This window comes from Xenopus laevis, chromosome 2L (genome assembly GCF_017654675.1).
Source record: "Xenopus laevis strain J_2021 chromosome 2L, Xenopus_laevis_v10.1, whole genome shotgun sequence".
Lineage (NCBI taxonomy): Eukaryota > Metazoa > Chordata > Amphibia > Anura > Pipidae > Xenopus > Xenopus laevis.
In genome coordinates, this window is record NC_054373.1 from 20,038,477 (window position 1) to 20,057,764 (window position 19,288).

Consider the following 19,288-nt stretch of genomic DNA (forward strand, 5'->3'; position numbering starts at 1 on the left):
AAGATAACAGCGCCCCACATAAGATAACAGCACCCCACATAAGATAACAGCACCCCACATAAGATAACAGCACCCGACATAAGATAACAGCACCCGACATAAGATAACAGCACCCGACATAAAATAACAGCACCCGACATAAAATAACAGCACCCTGACATAAAATAACAGCACCCTGACATAAAATAACAGCACCCTGACATAAAATAACAGCACCCTGACATAAAATAACACCTCTCTGATATAAGGTAACAACCTGACATAGGATAACAGCACCCAACATAAGATAACAGCACCCTGACATAAGGTAACAGCACCCTGGTAGATAGAAATAAAAATTGATACAATAAAACGCTTGACAGAATCCCTTTGTGATTGTAGGATTGGTACCTACAAACAATGTAAGGCACACCCCCATGAACTAAAACCACGTAATTTCTATCCCAAAATGCTGCTTCTCTATCTCCATTCTTGCAGGTATCCATTGCTCCACCCTGGGCAAGTGCATTTTGATGACTTTATTGTGTTTAGCATGATCTCAGCAACCAAACCACGGGTATCTGGGAAAAAATAAGCCAACTAGCAATTAGACTTGGCCTATGTATTGGGTATATAACTAGCAAGGAACTGAACTTCCAAAAACATCTGATAAAAATCCAGTGTGTTTGATTTGGCTGACTGGGAGGAGTCGGCTAACTTTTCACAAGATGTGCCCATGAGGCACTAACATAAGGGAACTAAATCCCCTTACAATTAACCACCCTCGCTAACTACATAAAACAGGATCAAGTTGCCTTATGGTTTTCATATTCCTGCTTGGCCATCTCGGATCCTGGGATCAAAAGTGGCATCACCAAATTTCGTGGCTGCCAACCATGCTGTGCAGCTCTACATTTTGCAAATGGGGCACACCCCAAAGCTTTATTTGATTTCTTGACACAAACACGAGGGACTCGATCCCCTTGCAACTGCCTTGAGTGCTCATGCCTTATCCCCAGAGGATCAAGCTTCTGACTATAGTTATTTTAGAGGTCCGAGAGTACCCATAATATTTTGTTGTGGTTCAACTCTACAGATACAAGAGAACTGTTTTTTATAAAATCCAATTTTTACTTTCTTTAATGAAAAAGAAACCTAGCTCCAATATACTTTATTAAGAATGTGTAACATTTTTATAAGAAACCTGACTGTATGCAGTGAAATTCATTTACTGCTGTGGATAGGAATTGTCAGATGGTCCCTAACTGCTCTGCAGGGAAACAATCATACTTATGAACAGCAGGGGGAGCCCCACCTAACTTCCCAGCCATGCAGAACTCAAGCAGCTTTGTTTGTTTCCCTGTAGAGTAGTCAGCAACTGTGTAGAGATTTGTTCTGGATTTTATTTTTGACTTTACATCCCCTTTACTGTTTCCAACTCCAGTGGCAGGGACAAAGATCATGGAGCCAGATTTAAACAGGTAAACTGGAGGATTATTTTGCTGCAATCACTGGTTCTGCAAAGATGTTTAACAAAGTTACAAGATGGTGACCCCCCCTATGGCCAACTTTGAAAGAATAAATCATTTGTTTGATTAGGCTTGTGGTGCCGTAAATTCATGTTTATGTTTTGTATACAAAATACAGCATTTCTAGCCTTATTCTATTTTAGACTTTACTTCCCCTTTAAGCAAGATTAATACTAAACGAGGCATGCCTGCTTGCGGCACGAAATACCATTCATTCAAGCTGTATGCATAGAGGCGTGTGTGTTTCCTGCAATCCTATATGTCACACCAGAAGGATGTATTGGAGATTGTCACACAAAGTATATGTGAGGTGAGAGGCCTTAGTCCTGCCCTAAGGATGAGCAGAAAACCGAATACATCATATGCCCCTCAACAGAATCAGCATTCCTTTTCATGGAACATTTTCCACCCACGAATGATCATTATATACACAGATTTATTTCCCCCTAAAGTCTTTGGTTGCAGCAGTAAATGGTCTGCATTTAAATTATGCAAACTGATAAATGATAATCCAGAGGAAGAGATTTCTTGCCTTCGTTTTAGGTTTATTCTTATTAAAACAATTAGTGTGACTCTGTGGGATCCAAGCTTAGCCCGCGTTTCAATTGTTCCCAGTGATGCCATTGTGTGAATCTGTGCAATCATTCTCACAGGGTCATCAGTGGAAGCAGTTAAAGCAATAGGAGGCTTCTAGTCTCACTGAGCAGGGTGGAACATTAAAGGGGAACTATTACGAAAATGAAAATTTATTATAAGCTTCATCATACTGAAATAATAAACTTTCTAAATACAATCAGTTAAATAGTCGGCATTGTTTCTGAAATAATCACGTTTATGTTCACTATCCCTTCTCAGCATCTGTTTCTCCTCATTCTGTCTTCATTCAGCAGTTGGGTGTCAGATATTCATTGACAGTTAGATCCAATATATCTTATAGAGGTGGCTTCCTTTCCTAGCAGATGTATTAGAGCTCACTCAAATAACTGATTCCAGTACAAACAAAATATAACGAAATAACTGCACAAATTCTGCATGTAGAGAGACATGATGTCTGGTGATTTTAATAGAGTGAGCTCTAATACATCTTCTAGGCAAAAGGAGCACCCTATAAATTATATTGGATTATTCATCTGTCACCCAACTCCTGAATGAAGACAGAATGAAGACAGAAGGAAGAGAAACAGATGCTGAGAGAGGAATAGTGAAGATAAGCTTGATTATTTCGGAAACAGTACAGAATTTTTAATTGATTGTATTTAGAAAGTTTCTTATTTCAGTATGATGACGCTTATATTAAATTTTCATTTCCGCGATAGTTCCCCTTTAATCCATAGCGGGCATATGGTGCGTAGCGGTGATTGAAGCAGACGAATATATTCGGAGGATTTTGCTTATGCTGGGCAAAGTGTGCAGGAGATAATCCCCTCTCTAAGTGGAATTTTCTAGGTCATAAATGTAATGCAGCGCAGTGGTCCGTAGAATATACCCAGCATAACAGGATCAAGTGGAACATGATAAGGGCACTCACATTGGCAGGTTTCAGTTTGTTGATTATTGTAGTCTTCCCACTGTTGTCTAATCCAAGGCACAAGACATGCACTTCTTTCTTCTTCAGGCCCAGCCATCCTGCCAGCTTGTCAAACAATCCCATGGTGTTCAGCCAACAGCTCTCTTTGTACCTGGCATCAAAAACACAGAAGACGACCGTCAAAACAGTAACCGTAAACCGGGGGTATGAATAAAGGCACAGCCACTAGTTAGGTTTCTCAAAGGCAAAGAGACACTGTCAAGGCTGGAAGGAAGACAGCTTTAAGCTCATTAAAAGAAAAGGCTCTGCCTTCTAATCAGACTGACAGCATCTGGGAAAGCGACATATGCTGCACAATGTGCTCAGTTGGGTTGCCACTGCTAATACAGACTTGTGGATCTACCACCCACACCTATATGCATGCCGATCATTTATAAGGACAATTATACAATCAGTCAGCCAGAAATATTTAAAGGGGTGGTTCACCTTTAAAGGGGAACTCCACAAAAACACAACTTGTGCTTTTTGAAAAGTAGGTCAAAAGAGAGAAAGCATGGCCCATAGGTTTGCAACCTCCCACTGTATCAGTCAGAATTTCCACCATGAAATTAAGATAAAACTTAACCTTCACTCATAATCATTTAAAATAGTATGCCGAAAATCTTAAAGGGAATACATCTATGGTGTTAGGGTCTCCAAGAAGTATGAAGGTTACTCACCACTCAGGGGTGCACAAACCGACGAAACCAATATGGAGCAGGCACTCAATAAGGCAAACTTCCACCAGGCAAATGTTAAAGTGAAAAAGGTTTGTGTCCACAGCCTCACGCGTTTCGTGTCACAAACACTTAATCATAGGCTTGGCCCCGGTCTATGATTAAGTGTTTATGACACGAAAAGCATCAGGCTGCGGACACAATAAACCTTTTTCACTTTTGACATTTGCCTGGTGAAAGTTTGCCTTATTGAGTGCCTGCTCCATATTGGTTTTGTCTGAAAATCTTAAAGGGGTTGTTCACCTTTGAGTAAACTTTTATCATGATGCAGTGAGCCATATTCTGAGACAATTTGCATTTGGTTTTAATTGTTTATTATTTGTGGTTTTTGAGTTATATAGCTTTTTATTCAACAGCTCTCCGGATTGCAATTTAAGAAATCTGGTTGCTAGGGTCCAATGTTGAAATGTCAGTAATGCCAGTATAAAACCACTGCTTTTAGTATATCTGTATAAAACCAGTTGATCTGGGGACTTTGCTCTGCCTTAGAGGAACAGGAATACTAAAAATGATAGTATTTTATAGGAATGACAATATAATGTTCTGGTGCTCAGCACTATTTGGTTCAAGCGATCCCTGCACTGTATACCTGCCACTGACCAAGCAAAACAAAGTTTTGGTACTTTTTATACACCAACTAACTCATGCACAAATAGAGAGTGTGTAAGGAAATAAACAATGGTGCCCATGATGATGAGGACACAACTTTTAAGAGATTTATAGTATAGTAGTGTATATATAGTATTCCAGCCACGGTATTGCTTGTGTCTAATGGCAGGCACAGCTTAAATAAAGGGAAAGCAGGGCCTATGGCTGCTGGAGGGAGCAGAAGATATACTGTAGATGCCTGACCAATAAACTATTTCATGTATCCATTTACTTTATTCTGGAACTTTAGGGTGCCCTGAATTGATCACATAGACCGCAATGCATTCATAAACCATAGGAATTTGCAGCAATACCAAAAAGTGCAGGGCAGTGTGCAAAAACCATGGCAGTTTACGACCATGGTCTGCACTGGGTGCCCTGCAGTTTGTATATGACCCCTTATATCACATCTACTTAATTCCTGTACTGCATGGGCCACAATCAGATCCCCATGGGGAATGTCGTCTTTACTGAAGGAAACAAGTTGACCAATACCAGGGAAATAGACACCTGTCCTCACTAGTATAAAGGGATCTATCAGCAGCAAAAAGGCACACTTTTTGCAAAAAGGGTTTGTTCACCTTTCAGTTAACTTGATGTAGACTAAAGAATAAAATTCTGAGACTTTGCAATTGGTTTTTATTTTATATTATTTTGTGGTTTTGAGTTATTTACTTTTTATTCAACGTCTCTCCAGTTTGCAGTTTCAGCAGTCTGGTTGCTAGGGCCCAAAATACCCTAGCAACCATGCCTCGATTTGAATAGGAGACAGTGATATAAATAGGACAGGCCTGAATAGAATGATAAGTAATAACATGTAGCAATAACAATACCTGTGTAGCCTTACAGAGCATTTGTTTGTGACCCCCATCCCCAAGCTGGAAAAGAGTTAAAAGAATATGGAATAACAAAAACTATACGAAATAAATAATGAAGACCAATTGAAAAGTTGCTTAGAATGAAACATTCTATAACCCCCGAGTTGCAGATCTGAGTAATTAACATTAATGATGTTAAATAAAGTCCTATTCTTAGCAACCTTTATATCGGTCCCAGGGGCACGTTTACTAAGTATCACCAGTAATGTCGTCGCCCAGCGCAAATAGGGTTGTCATCTGGCCAGTATTTTACCGGCCTGGCCTGTAAAAATGATGGCTGATCCCAATGTTATTAATAGGGAAAAAAAGTTAAATATATAGGAAGGCCGGTATTTTCTTCCAGAAAAGGTGGCAACTAGGGATGCACCGAATCCAGGATTCGGTTCGGGATTCGGGGCTTTTTCAGCAGGAATCCTTCTGCCCGCCCGAACCGAATCCGAATTTGCATATGCAAATTAGGGACGGGGAGGGAAATTCCGCAACTTTTTGTCACAAAACAAGGAAGTAAAAACATGTTTTCCCCTTCCCATCGTTTCGGTATTCAGCCAAATCTTTAGTGAAGGATTCGGGAGTTCGGCCGAATCCAAAATAGTGGATTCGGTGCATCCCTAATGGCAACCCTAAGCACAACCGATCAATCAGATCTTTACTTTTATTTTCCATTTTGTAGGTGACTGTTCAGCTCTAATTGCTGATTGGTTGCTATGGGAAACATCCCCGGTGATCTGTATCTCCAATGTTAGCAAACACAACCCTTCCTTTTTTTAACTCCCTCTCAGTCAGCTGCAATTTGAGTTTAGTTGTTACTTAGTTTCTTATTCTGGCCCTCTCCTTGTTTCTCATTGGAGCCACTGTTTCGTTGCTAGGGTAACTTGGTCCCTTAGCAACCAGAGAGCTGCTGGAAAAAACAACCAAACGAAGACCAATAGCAAATGGTCTCAGAACTAGACTCTGAAAGCTCATTAAAAAGCGAACGACCTATTTTTAAAGTACGCTACACCCTAATTCGGTTCATTAAACAATCCCTTCCAAACAATCCTGAGATCATACAACATGAAACAAATAATAAGCGCGTACCACCGAACAGTCCCGCTATTCCCGGGACAATCCCGATATTCTCAACAAAGCTCGCTGTTCCGAATCGCTGTTTATAAGCCCCGAGGTCCTATTTAGATGTGGCTCCTTAACTCCTGCCGGGCAGCGAATCCAGACGTCTCGAACGACATCTCGCGAGATCGTGACGTCACCTGACATGTGTGTATATAAACGCAGTGACGCCGAACATGGCCGCCTTCCGGGAGTGGCGAGCTTCAAAGTTGTTGTCCTGGTAACGAGCAGCGCCTGTATTGGCCAAGGCAAGCAGGGCGGCAGGGTCCCGTACAAGTTGTGTTTTGCCTGTTTGTAGCTCCGATTTTTGCTGGGAAATCTTTTCGTTTTGGTATTATTTGGCAATAATACCTGTCAGCACAAGAGTCCCTGCTCCCATTATTAAAACTCCAAAACGGCAAGAATATAGGAAGGCCGGTATTTTATTCCAGAAAAGGTGGCAGCCCTAAAGTTTGAACACATTTCTGTGGTTTTTATATGTTATTACAGTTTTGCAAATGAAGGTGAATTGCCCTTTAGGCTAAGGGCACACCTGGTGATTCTGGGAGATTTAAGGGCAGTGTCGGACTGGGCCGGCGGGACACCGGGAAAAACCCCGGTGGGCCCCGGGCTCTTGTGGGCCCCGCCGGCCCAGATCCGCTACTTAGTGGGGCGGCGCGACCCCACTTTGTTTGGGGTCACGGTAGAATAGAATGGCTGCGCATGCGCACAAACGCGGCGCCGCGCGCATGCGCACTAGCCCCCTGCAGCACTCCGGAGCGGCAGTGGCGGCTGGAGGGGGCCCTGGGGCAGTAGCCCCGGTGGGCCCCATGCCTTCCAGTCCGACCCTGTTTAAGGGTCACCGGGCGACTAATCAACCCGAACGGCTTCCGCCGGCTATAATGTAAAACCACTTGCAGCATGGCACACGCGGCGCTTCGTTTTCCGAAGTCGCACAAAATTGCCTCACGAGGAAACTTCGGGGCGACTTCGGGATACGAAGCGCCACGTGTGCCATGCGGCAGGCGTTTTTTCATTATAGCCGGCGGAAGACGGGGAAGCCGTTCTGGAAAATTAGTCGCCCCAAAGAAGAGGCGATTAGTTGCCAGGCGACTAAATCACCCCGAAACGCCAGGTGTGCCCTTACCCTAAAGCTGTAAGTCTTTGTTCTTATCTTTTCAAACTGTTACAAAAGTATGTATTCTGGGCTGTCTGCCAAGACCCAATTAAGTTAGAAACTGTATTTGTTTCTAGCTGCTCAGTGCAACAGATCAAAGAGAATCTCGGACTTAGGGTAGGACTACATGGACGTTTTCGCGCAATCCGACACACTGCAACAAAACGCCGACGTCAAATCCCAAGTGAATGCATTGTTGCATGGTGTCGCAGCGTTGATCCGACGCAACACGACTGTCCGACAGTCGCGTCGGATCAGCGCTGCGACTTCATCCAACATTTCCATTACTTACCTTATTTCCGTAGCATGCGATTTGACGCCGGCATTTTAATGCAGCGGGTCGGATCACGCCTAAAAAAGACCATGTAGTCTTCCCCTTATCAGTACAAATCCGTGAGCTGGTTGAGCTGTCAAAAGCGGGACTGTCCCGCTCAAAACGGGACTCTTGGGAGGTATGCCCAATGTTATTAATAGGGAAAAAATAGAAATATACAGGAATGCAACTAGGGTTGCAACCTTTTTAAAAATCTTTTACCGGCTGCTGGGGGGCGGGGACACAAAGGGGCGTGCCGTGATGTCAAAATGGGTGGGGCCACGCCACAGACGCTAGAAGAAGTAAAAGAAAAGGTAAGTTCCAGGGGATTGGGGGCAGGCCGAGGGCTCCTTTTAATCGTATTACAAATTTACCGGCAGCTACATTGCCAGCAAATTTGTAATACCGGCCCCGGCCTTGGCAGGTATTTTACCGGCTAGGCCGGTAAAATACCGTCCGGGTGGCAACCCTAAATGCAACCCTACTCGCAGTACAATTCCTTTAAGCTTTTTTTCTTCAAGGTGGCATTACAGGGACCCTTTCATTTTTCACAATGTATGGGCTGAAAAGCTCTGGTACAATGACTGAAATTGGTCAACGGTTATCTTGGGTTTTTAGGCTCTATACTTCACAGTGGCATCTGCGAGAAACTAGAGCTGGTGTTTTCACAATTTAGGGGCAAATTTAGAAGTGTATGAAATTGAATTTTGTTTTGAGTTGTTTTGGAACGACTGAAAACGAATCGCTCCAATTGCCATCCAGCCGGTGATTTAGATTCTAGCCGATGGGGAGGCAGTTCGGGGAGATTAGTCGCCCAAAGAAGAAGCGATTTATTTCGTGCGACTAATCTCCCCCAGTATCTTTGTGTGCCCCTGCTCTAATAGTACTACTCCAGCAGACTTCTACACTGCAATCCATTTTTCAAATGAGAAAATTGCTTTTTTTATATTTATTTTTGAAATCTGACATATATAGATATATTGTCCGTTTCCCAGGAGCCCCCAGTCGTTTGACTTGTGCTCTAATAAACTTCAAGGAACAGTTCAGTGTAAAAATAAAAACTGGGTAAATAGATAGTCTGTGCAAAATAAACATGTTTCTAATATAGTTAGTCAGGCAAAAAAAACTGGATGTCTAACATAACAGAACATAATCCAACTTCCTGCTTTGCAGTTCTCTCTCTCTTAAATCAGTCAGTGACTTGAATGGGGACCACATGGGACATAACTGTTTAGTGAGTTTGTAATTGATCCTCAGCATTCAGCTCAGATTCAAAAGCAACAGTTATAACACATGGCCCCCTCAAGTCACTGATTGGTTAGTGCCTGGTAACCAATCAGTGGTAACCAAGACAGCTGCAAAACAGGAAGTAGTGTTCTGGCTATTATGTTAGACATCCAGTCACTCCAGCCTTTATACATTACATTTTTGCCTAACTAACTATATTGGAAACAGTTTTTATTTTGCACAGCCTATCTATTTAACTAGCTGTCACTGGGCAATTCCTTTCAGTCACTCTTTACTGCTGCACTGCAAGTTGGAGTGATATCACCCCTTACCTTCCCCCCACCAGCAGCCTAACAACAGAACAATGGGAAGGTAACCAGATAACAGCTCCCTAACACAAGAAAACAGCTCTCTGGTAGATCTAAGAACAACACTCAATAGTAAAATCCAGGTTCCACTGCGACACATTCAGTTACATTGAGTAGGAGAAATAATAGCCTGACAGAAAGCAGTTCCATCCTAAAGTGCTGGCTCCTTCTGAAAGCACATGACCAGGCAAAATGACCTGAGATGCACCTACACACCAATATTACAACCAAAAAAAAATACACTTGCTGGTTCAGAAATTAAATTTTATATTGTAGAGTGAATTATTTACAGTGTAATTTAGAAATAAAAAACAACACCATAAAAATAATGACAGAATCCCGACAGTTAACTTTTAATTTGATGCTGAGTCATATTCTGAGATCATTTGCAATTGGTTTTCATTTTTTATCACTTGTGGTTTTTGAGTAATTTACAAGTGTAACTCCACACTCCATCTGCGAAAAAAGGTGAGTGTTTATTTTAGTAACTTCACATGATGCCGAAATCACACAAAATACAAGGTTTCAGGATGTGTGTAACCCGGTCCCTTCCTCAGGTGTAACTGAACATTAGGATTCGCTGTATAAAGTATAAATACACAACGTCAACATTGGCCCCTGGTGTCCTTTTAAGAAAGTCCATAGAGTAGTCTTTAGTTTATATCAACATTTAGGGGGTTCTTTATCAAAGGTCACGTTTTGTTTTCCCGAAATATTCGAGTTTTTCATGGGTAGTTTTCAGTCAAAAAATAGAATTTTCAGGTTAAAAAAAACCCTGTAATTTTTCGGGTTTCTGTAAAAAAACACAACATTTTCGAGATTTGTTATACCCCAAATCTGGAAATAGCTTGACTCTGAAAATACTCCAATTAAAACCTGTCAAAGTCATGTAGGAGTCAATGGCAGAGGTCCCTTGAACCATCTAAAGATGTTTTAGCCTTCATGGTTAAAAGCCTTCATCAGTATTCACTGATTCAAGTTTTTTCTTAAAACGGAAAACATTTGAGTTGTGAGTTCATTCAAGGTATAAAAAAGCTCACAAACTTCTAAAACTCTACATTTGATTCATGACCCCCTTAAAGGGGTGGTTCACCTTCTGATTCTTTGCAGCTTTCAAATCGGGGTCACTGACCCCATCTAAAAAACAAATGCTCTGTAAGACTACACATTTATAGTTATTGCTACTTTTTATTACTAATCTTTCTATTCAGGCCTCTCCTATAATATTCCAGCAAATCAATGCATCAGTGACCCCCATTTGAAAGCTGGAAAGAATCAGAAGAAGGCAACAAATCGTTCAAAAACTATAGAGAATAAATAATTATTGTTTTATTAATATAGCGCCAACATATTTCATAGCACTGTAAAGTAAATGTGTTTATACAACTAAATCACATGAATTACATACATAGAACATATGGAGTTACATACATCACAATCAATACCGGTACAAAAGGTGAAGAAGGCCCTGTGCAGAAAGAGCTTACAATCTAAAGGGAAGGGAATAATACATCAGGGGTTGGAGTGGGCAAGATCAAAATTAAGTGGGTGAGCGATGTGGTACTGTATGTGGTATTGCATTTGGTAGTTAAGAGTGAGGGTAGGCTTCTCTAAAGAAGTGCGTTTTAAGAGATTTCTTGAAAGCAGAAAGGTTGGGAGAAAGTCGGACAGACAGTGGGAGAGAATTCCAGAGCAGGGGTGCAGCCCTTGCAAAGTCTTGAATGTGAGCATGTGAGGAGGTAATGAGAGAAGAGTTGAGTAGCAGATCAGTAGAGGAGCATAGTAATAATAATGCATAAGAAAATATGAAAATAATGAAGACCAATTGAAAAATTGCTTAGAATTGACCATTCTATAACACACAAAAAGTTAACTTAAAGTTAAATCTCCCCTTTAAACACCTTTTTGATATCCTTAGAGTGTAAATCATAAGTACTAATAAATAGTGTCTGTTTTCTTTCTTTTTTTACTACTTCCTGCTTTGCATCTCTCTTGGTTTCCACTGATTGGTTACCAGGTAGTAACCAATCAGTGACTGGGGGGGGCACATGGGTGAGTTTACAACGATCCTTAGCATATAGCTCAGATTCAAAGCAAACAGTTATGACCCATGTGCCCCCCCTCAAGTCACTGATTGGTTACTACCTGGCAACCAATCAGTGGAAACCAAGAGAGATGCAAAGCAGGAAGTAGTGTTCTGGCTATTATGTGAGACACCCAGTCACTCCAGCCTTTATACATTACATTTTTGCCTAACTAACTAAATTAGAAACATTTTCTATTTTGCACAGCCTATCTATTTAACTAGCTGTCACTGGGCAATTCCTTTCAGTCACTCTTTACTGCTGCACTGCAAGTTGGAGTGATATCACCCCTTACCTTCCCCCCACCAGCAGCCAAACAACAGAACAATGGGAAGGTAACCAGATAACAGCTCCCTAACACAAGAAAACAGCTCTCTGGTAGATCTAAGAACAACACTCAATAGTAAAATCCAGGTTCCACTGCGACACATTCAGTTACATTGAGTAGGAGAAATAATAGCCTGACAGAAAGCAGTTCCATCCTAAAGTGCTGGCTCCTTCTGAAAGCACATGACCAGGCAAAATGACCTGAGATGCACCTACACACCAATATTACAACCAAAAAAAAATACACTTGCTGGTTCAGAAATTAAATTTTATATTGTAGAGTGAATTATTTACAGTGTAATTTAGAAATAAAAAACAACACCATAAAAATAATGACAGAATCCCGACAGTTAACTTTTAATTTGATGCTGAGTCATATTCTGAGATCATTTGCAATTGGTTTTCATTTTTTATCACTTGTGGTTTTTGAGTAATTTACAAGTGTAACTCCACACTCCATCTGCGAAAAAAGGTGAGTGTTTATTTTAGTAACTTCACATGATGCCGAAATCACACAAAATACAAGGTTTCAGGATGTGTGTAACCCGGTCCCTTCCTCAGGTGTAACTGAACATTAGGATTCGCTGTATAAAGTATAAATACACAACGTCAACATTGGCCCCTGGTGTCCTTTTAAGAAAGTCCATAGAGTAGTCTTTAGTTTATATCAACATTTAGGGGTTCTTTATCAAAGGTCACGTTTTGTTTTCCCGAAATATTCGAGTTTTTCATGGGTAGTTTTCAGTCAAAAAATAGAATTTTCAGGTTAAAAAAAACCCTGTAATTTTTCGGGTTTCTGTAAAAAAACACAACATTTTCGAGATTTGTTATACCCCAAATCTGGAAATAGCTTGACTCTGAAAATACTCCAATTAAAACCTGTCAAAGTCATGTAGGAGTCAATGGCAGAGGTCCCTTGAACCATCTAAAGATGTTTTAGCCTTCATGGTTAAAAGCCTTCATCAGTATTCACTGATTCAAATTTTTTCTTAAAACGGAAAACATTTGAGTTGTGAGTTCATTCAAGGTATAAAAAAGCTCACAAACTTCTAAAACTCTACATTTGATTCATGACCCCCTTAAAGGGGTGGTTCACCTTCTGATTCTTTGCAGCTTTCAAATCGGGGTCACTGACCCCATCTAAAAAACAAATGCTCTGTAAGACTACACATTTATAGTTATTGCTACTTTTTATTACTAATCTTTCTATTCAGGCCTCTCCTATAATATTCCAGCAAATCAATGCATCAGTGACCCCCATTTGAAAGCTGGAAAGAATCAGAAGAAGGCAACAAATCGTTCAAAAACTATAGAGAATAAATAATTATTGTTTTATTAATATAGCGCCAACATATTTCATAGCACTGTAAAGTAAATGTGTTTATACAACTAAATCACATGAATTACATACATAGAACATATGGAGTTACATACATCACAATCAATACCGGTACAAAAGGTGAAGAAGGCCCTGTGCAGAAAGAGCTTACAATCTAAAGGGAAGGGAATAATACATCAGGGGTTGGAGTGGGCAAGATCAAAATTAAGTGGGTGAGCGATGTGGTACTGTATGTGGTATTGCATTTGGTAGTTAAGAGTGAGGGTAGGCTTCTCTAAAGAAGTGCGTTTTAAGAGATTTCTTGAAAGCAGAAAGGTTGGGAGAAAGTCGGACAGACAGTGGGAGAGAATTCCAGAGCAGGGGTGCAGCCCTTGCAAAGTCTTGAATGTGAGCATGTGAGGAGGTAATGAGAGAAGAGTTGAGTAGCAGATCAGTAGAGGAGCATAGTAATAATAATGCATAAGAAAATATGAAAATAATGAAGACCAATTGAAAAATTGCTTAGAATTGACCATTCTATAACACACAAAAAGTTAACTTAAAGTTAAATCTCCCCTTTAAACACCTTTTTGATATCCTTAGAGTGTAAATCATAAGTACTAATAAATAGTGTCTGTTTTCTTTCTTTTTTTACTACTTCCTGCTTTGCATCTCTCTTGGTTTCCACTGATTGGTTACCAGGTAGTAACCAATCAGTGACTGGGGGGGGGCACATGGGTGAGTTTACAACGATCCTTAGCATATAGCTCAGATTCAAAGCAAACAGTTATGACCCATGTGCCCCCCCTCAAGTCACTGATTGGTTACTACCTGGCAACCAATCAGTGGAAACCAAGAGAGATGCAAAGCAGGAAGTAGTGTTCTGGCTATTATGTGAGACACCCAGTCACTCCAGCCTTTATACATTACATTTTTGCCTAACTAACTAAATTAGAAACATTTTCTATTTTGCACAGCCTATCTATTTACCCAGTTTTTATACACTATTTATACCAAACAATTCCTAAATGGCAGATCATTACGAGGTAGTGAGATTAGAAACCCTATAGATGTTGGCATGAGCATCAGCCAGATACAGTGTGTCTGTGTTTGCTGGCGTTTCCTACCATCCAACACATAATAATCTCTGCGCATAAACTCTCCTTCATACAGTGGCCTCTTTTGTTTATTTCTAGCTGTCACAGTAATTGTTTGAGCTATAGTTTGAGCCCTCCCCACGTGGAACCTAGTGATTTTTCTTTTTAATATAAAAACATGGATATGTCACTAGGGCCTTAAGGTAGGACATATAAGATCGTGGGGAATTTTCAGCTTACCAAGAACTGTGTTTTTTTTCTGTAGTTCATAAAGCACAAATTATTTGTTTCTGTACGCAGGCTTCTGTTGAGACCTCTGCCAGTACGCTGTATTGTGTGAGCTAACTGTACACAATCTCCTTGCAATTACTTTCCTAAAATGAGTTTGGAGGCTAAAATGCTTTTGTGTTAAGTGCTTGTTAATCATGTATTTATTCTCTGATTGCAGTTCTGTTCCACTCTATGATCTACAGTATGTACTGGACCAGTTTGAGGGCAAGGGTCCAGAGGCCCGTAACTATAGAACTAGCAGACCCTGCGACTGCACGGGGGGCCAGGAGGTATAGGGGCCCCACGAGGCACTAACTCATATGCATTTTCAATAAATATTGGTAAAACAAGTCAACCTCTAAGCATTTTGGGGGCCTGAAAAATTATTTGCTGTGGGGCCCAGTAATATCTAGTTACACCATTGGCTGGTATTAAAGGAGGTCGTTCACCATTATGTTAAATTTTTATTAAATGACCAATTCTCAGCAAGTTTTCATTTGGTCTTCATTTTGTTTAATTATTTGCTTTCCTTTTCTGCCTCTTTCCAGCTCTCAGGTTGGGGTCACTGACACCAGCAGCCAAAAACAAATGTTCTATAAGGCTACAATTTTATTGGTGTTGTTATTTTTTATTACTTATCTTTCTAGTTAGGCCCTCCCCATACATATTCCAGTTTCTCATTCAAACCACCACCTGGTTGCTATGGTAATTTGCACCAAGCATCCAATAGCAGGCAAAACTGCATAGACGCTAAACCAAAAAAAGTATATTAAAGGAGAAGGAAAGGCTAAAATTAAGTAAGCTTTATCAGAAAGGTCTATATAAATACACCAGTAAACCCTCAGAGTAATGCTGCTCTGAGTCCTCTGCCAAAAGAAACACAGCATTTCTTTACTTCTATTGTGTACACATGGGCTTCTGTATCAAACTTCCTGTTTTTAGCTGAAACCTCCAGGGCAAGGCTTGAGCATGCTCAGTTTACTCCTCTCTCCTCCCTCCTCCCATCCCTGCTGTAATCTGAGCTCAGAGCTGTAAGTGAGCAGGGGGAGACTCAGGCAGGAAGTGATGTCACACCAATGTTATATGGCAGCTTCTATCCTAAACAAACAGAGACATTGTCTAGAGCTGTTTACTTAGGTATGGTAAAGCATTCTGCAGAATAAATATAGCATTCTAGCTTGCACTATTGTGGCTAATATGTTGGATATAAACTTGGAGCTTTCCTTCTCCTTTAAAAAACTAAAAACCAACCAAAGACAATTTATGAAGGCCAATTGAGTTTCGGTGCATGTGCAGATGTCGCGAAACAGAAAATTGCTCCAACTGCACATGCACCACTCCACCGGTCTCATACCGAAGATTACCGAAGTGAAGAAGATTGCACCTGTGAACTCCACTGAACAGAATCTGCACGGAGGGGTAAGTAAAGGATTAGGGGCATTTGCCTGAGGTAACACTTAGGCTGGGGGAGGAGGGAGGGGGGTCTATGTAGGGAAGGGTTTTTTTAACGTTTGGATTTGCGTCTCCTTTAAAGAGTCATACACTAACCCCCATATGTAATATAAGGCACTAAGTTTGCCCAGGAGCAGTAACCAAGAGCAACCAATAAGATATTTGCTTTTAAGCAGGTGACCAGTAACTACAACCTGCTAATTGGTTGCTACAGGTTACTGCACCTAGGCAAACTTAGTGCTTTTTCTTGAATGAACCCATAAAGCTTTTTTTTGCAGAATAGTGCTAAGTATAGGGAAATATCTCTCCTAGCGTGCATTTATGGTGTGTCTCATTATAGGCTACCTTCTAGTACAGTGCCGCAATGACAGCATTTCTCATCATAGAATGACAGGTCATTCAGCTCTTCTGGATTCTTGCAGTAGGGTTATAACATAACAAAAGGACTATATATAGTGATAAGAGGGTTATGCTCAGCCTGTCAGAGATTTGGGTTTCTTGGGTAAAGCTAAAAATGCATGCTTGTAGAAATAAAGCAAAAAATAAATTTGCAGTCACAAAACGAAGCTTTATATGTACATTTATGAGACCTGTTATCCAGAATGCTTGGGACCTGGGGTTTTCTGGATAACTGATCTTTCCATAAATTGGATCGTCATACCTTAAATCTAATCATGTACATATTAGATGAACCCAATAGACTGGGTTTGCTTCCAATAAGAATTAATTATATCTTAGTTTGGATCAAGTACAAATTACTGTTTTATTATTACAGAGATAATATTTTTTGGATTAAATTAAGTCTATGGCAGATGGCCTTTCCGTAATTCGGAGCTTCTGGCTAACAAGTTTCCAGATAGCGGATCCCATACCTGTACATGCGTAGATACATGTATAGCAGTGAGGTGAGTCCAGCATAATGCCATGTGTCTCCACAGGCACCTCAATACTTAGTCCTTGCACTAAACCCTGGTTGTGCTTTGCTGAATACAATTTAAAGGAGAAGGAAAGGCTTTGTGCGCGTGGGGGTGCCAAATGTTAGGCACCCCCAAGTGAATGTATTGATTTACCTGAAACCCCGGGCCTGTGCTCCTATCAGCAGAAAACTGCACCTGCCCGGGATTATACCAGTGAGCACCACGGAGCGATCCTCTTCTGGCTTCTTTTTTCTTCAAAGTCCCGAGCCAACGCATGCGCAGTTGAGCGAAATTGCTGACTTTTTAGTTAAAGTTTGGCTTTCTGTTCTACTGCAGCGGCACAAAGAAAGAGGAAGCCGGAAAAGTATAGCTCCGTGGTGCTCACTGGTATAACCCCGGGCCGGTGCAGTTTTCTGCTGATAGGAGCACCGGCTCGAGGTTTCAAGTAAGTCAATGCAATCACTTGGTGGAGCCTAACATTTGACACCCCCACACGCACAAAGCCTTTCCTTCTCCTTTAAGGTAGAGGCACATAGAGAAAAAATAAGACATTCTGTGTGTGTTGTGTCTTTACATTTAACTGACCTAATGAATCACACACTTTTACTACTTGCTTGCATCAACACCTGTATTGCATAGCAGCAAAATGTAAACACAACTCGGGTATTTACCCCTTTAATTCGCATCTGCTCAGGTAACTCATGCACAAGTTATGCTGCATTGTAGTGGTCACCGCAAGTCACCCTAATTCTGGGGAAAACTGCACCTTTATGGGTGGAAAATGGCAATTTGTGTTAATTTTATGATTGGTGCATTCAGAAATAAGCCCTTATATCAGTAACCTTGTATTTTGATATACCTTGTAACTTGCTACAATATCATACACCTCTTTCTTTGTCTCTTTCCACTACTCACATTGCACAGCATATATCAAAGGAAACTCCAGAACCATAAAAACTGTTGCCTCAACATGATGGTATATTAAAGGAGCAGTTCAGTGTAAAAATAAAAACTGGGTGAATAGATAGGCTGTGCAAAATAAAAGATCTTTCCAATATAGTTAGTTAGCCAAAAATGTAATGTATAAAGGCTGGAGTGACTTGATGTGTAACAGAACAGAACACTACTTCTCTTGGTTTCCCCTTGGTTTACTACCAGGCAGTAACCAATCAGTGACTTGAAGGGGGGCCAAATGGGACATAACTGTTCAGTGAGTTTGTAATTGATCCTCAGCATTCAGCTCAGATTCAAAAGCAACAGATATGACCCACGTGCCCCCCCCCTCAAGTCACTGATTGGTTACTAAATGTTTTTTTCATGCACCAGTTAATAGAGCTCCTCCAGCAGGCTTATGCACTGAATACATTTTTCAAGAGAGCAAACTGATTTTTTTATATTTCATTTTGAAATCTGACATGGGGCTAGACATATTGTCAGTTTCCAAGCTGCCCCCAGTCATGTGACTTGTGCTCTGATAAACTCTTTACTGCTGTATTGCAAGTGATATCACCTCCCCCCCCCCCAGTAGCCCATCAGCAGAAGAATGGGAAGGTATCCAGATAACAGCTGCCTGGTAGATATAAGAACATCACTCAATAGTAAAAATTCATGTCCCACTGCAAGACATTCAGTTATGTTGAGTAGGAGAAACAATAGTCTGTCAGAAAGCAGTTCCATAGTGCAGCATTGGCTTTTTCTGAAAGCCCATGACCAGGCAAAATGACCTGAGATAAACCTATACACCAATATTACAACTAAAAAAAATGCATTTGTTGGGTTAGAGATGAAATTTTACATGGTTGAGTGAATTATTTGCAGTGTAAACAGTGTAATTTAGAAAATAAAAACTACATCTTAAAATCATGACAGAATCCCTTTTAAGGACAAACCTACAGACCCTATCTCTTGTATGTAACCCGGGCACTGCCTGTATTACTAAAATCCTCAAATTTACCAGTATCTAAAATGTGTGCTGTTCAATAAACAAATACTTACAAAAAATGTATAGCTATATCCAGGGAGAGAAAGCCCTCGCTGTATAGAGCCCAGCTTACTTTAAAAACAAAAAGAAAAAAAAGGGCGGACCAGTACTGATACAAGAGTGGGGTTGTAAGAGGGGGGTTGTGGGTGCACTCCTAAGGCCATATAAAAAAAAATATTTAAATACAATAAACCTTAGGCATAGAGGCGGGGCAAGCAATTACTTTCACTTTCCATTCAGCATTTCCCAGATTTCACTGCTCTCCCCACATTCCCCCAGTTCTCTTAACCATTTAATTGTGTAACCAGTGCCTGGGGATGGACATCAGGTCCC

The 19,288-nt window shown here is 40.7% G+C and overlaps 1 protein-coding gene across 3 annotated transcripts in view; it reads right to left on the reverse strand.

The window, feature by feature from the left end:
- The window catches only part of arl6.S (ADP ribosylation factor like GTPase 6 S homeolog), a 44,803-nt gene extending 38,225 nt beyond the window's left edge, over positions 1–6,578 (reverse strand). The window contains exons 1-2 of one of the 3 annotated variants that reach the window (XM_041580815.1): positions 6,416–6,578; positions 3,037–3,187 (exon numbers count right to left, since the gene is read on the reverse strand). In XM_041580815.1, the coding sequence (XP_041436749.1) occupies positions 3,037–3,159 (123 nt within the window). In that variant the 5' untranslated portion in view covers positions 3,160–3,187; positions 6,416–6,578. Of the gene's footprint in view, positions 1–3,036; positions 3,188–6,415 lie in introns of those variants that run through there. The other 2 variants (XM_041580816.1, NM_001171913.1) reach the window with 2 other exon arrangements.
- Between the last annotated feature and the right edge of the window lie 12,710 nt (positions 6,579–19,288).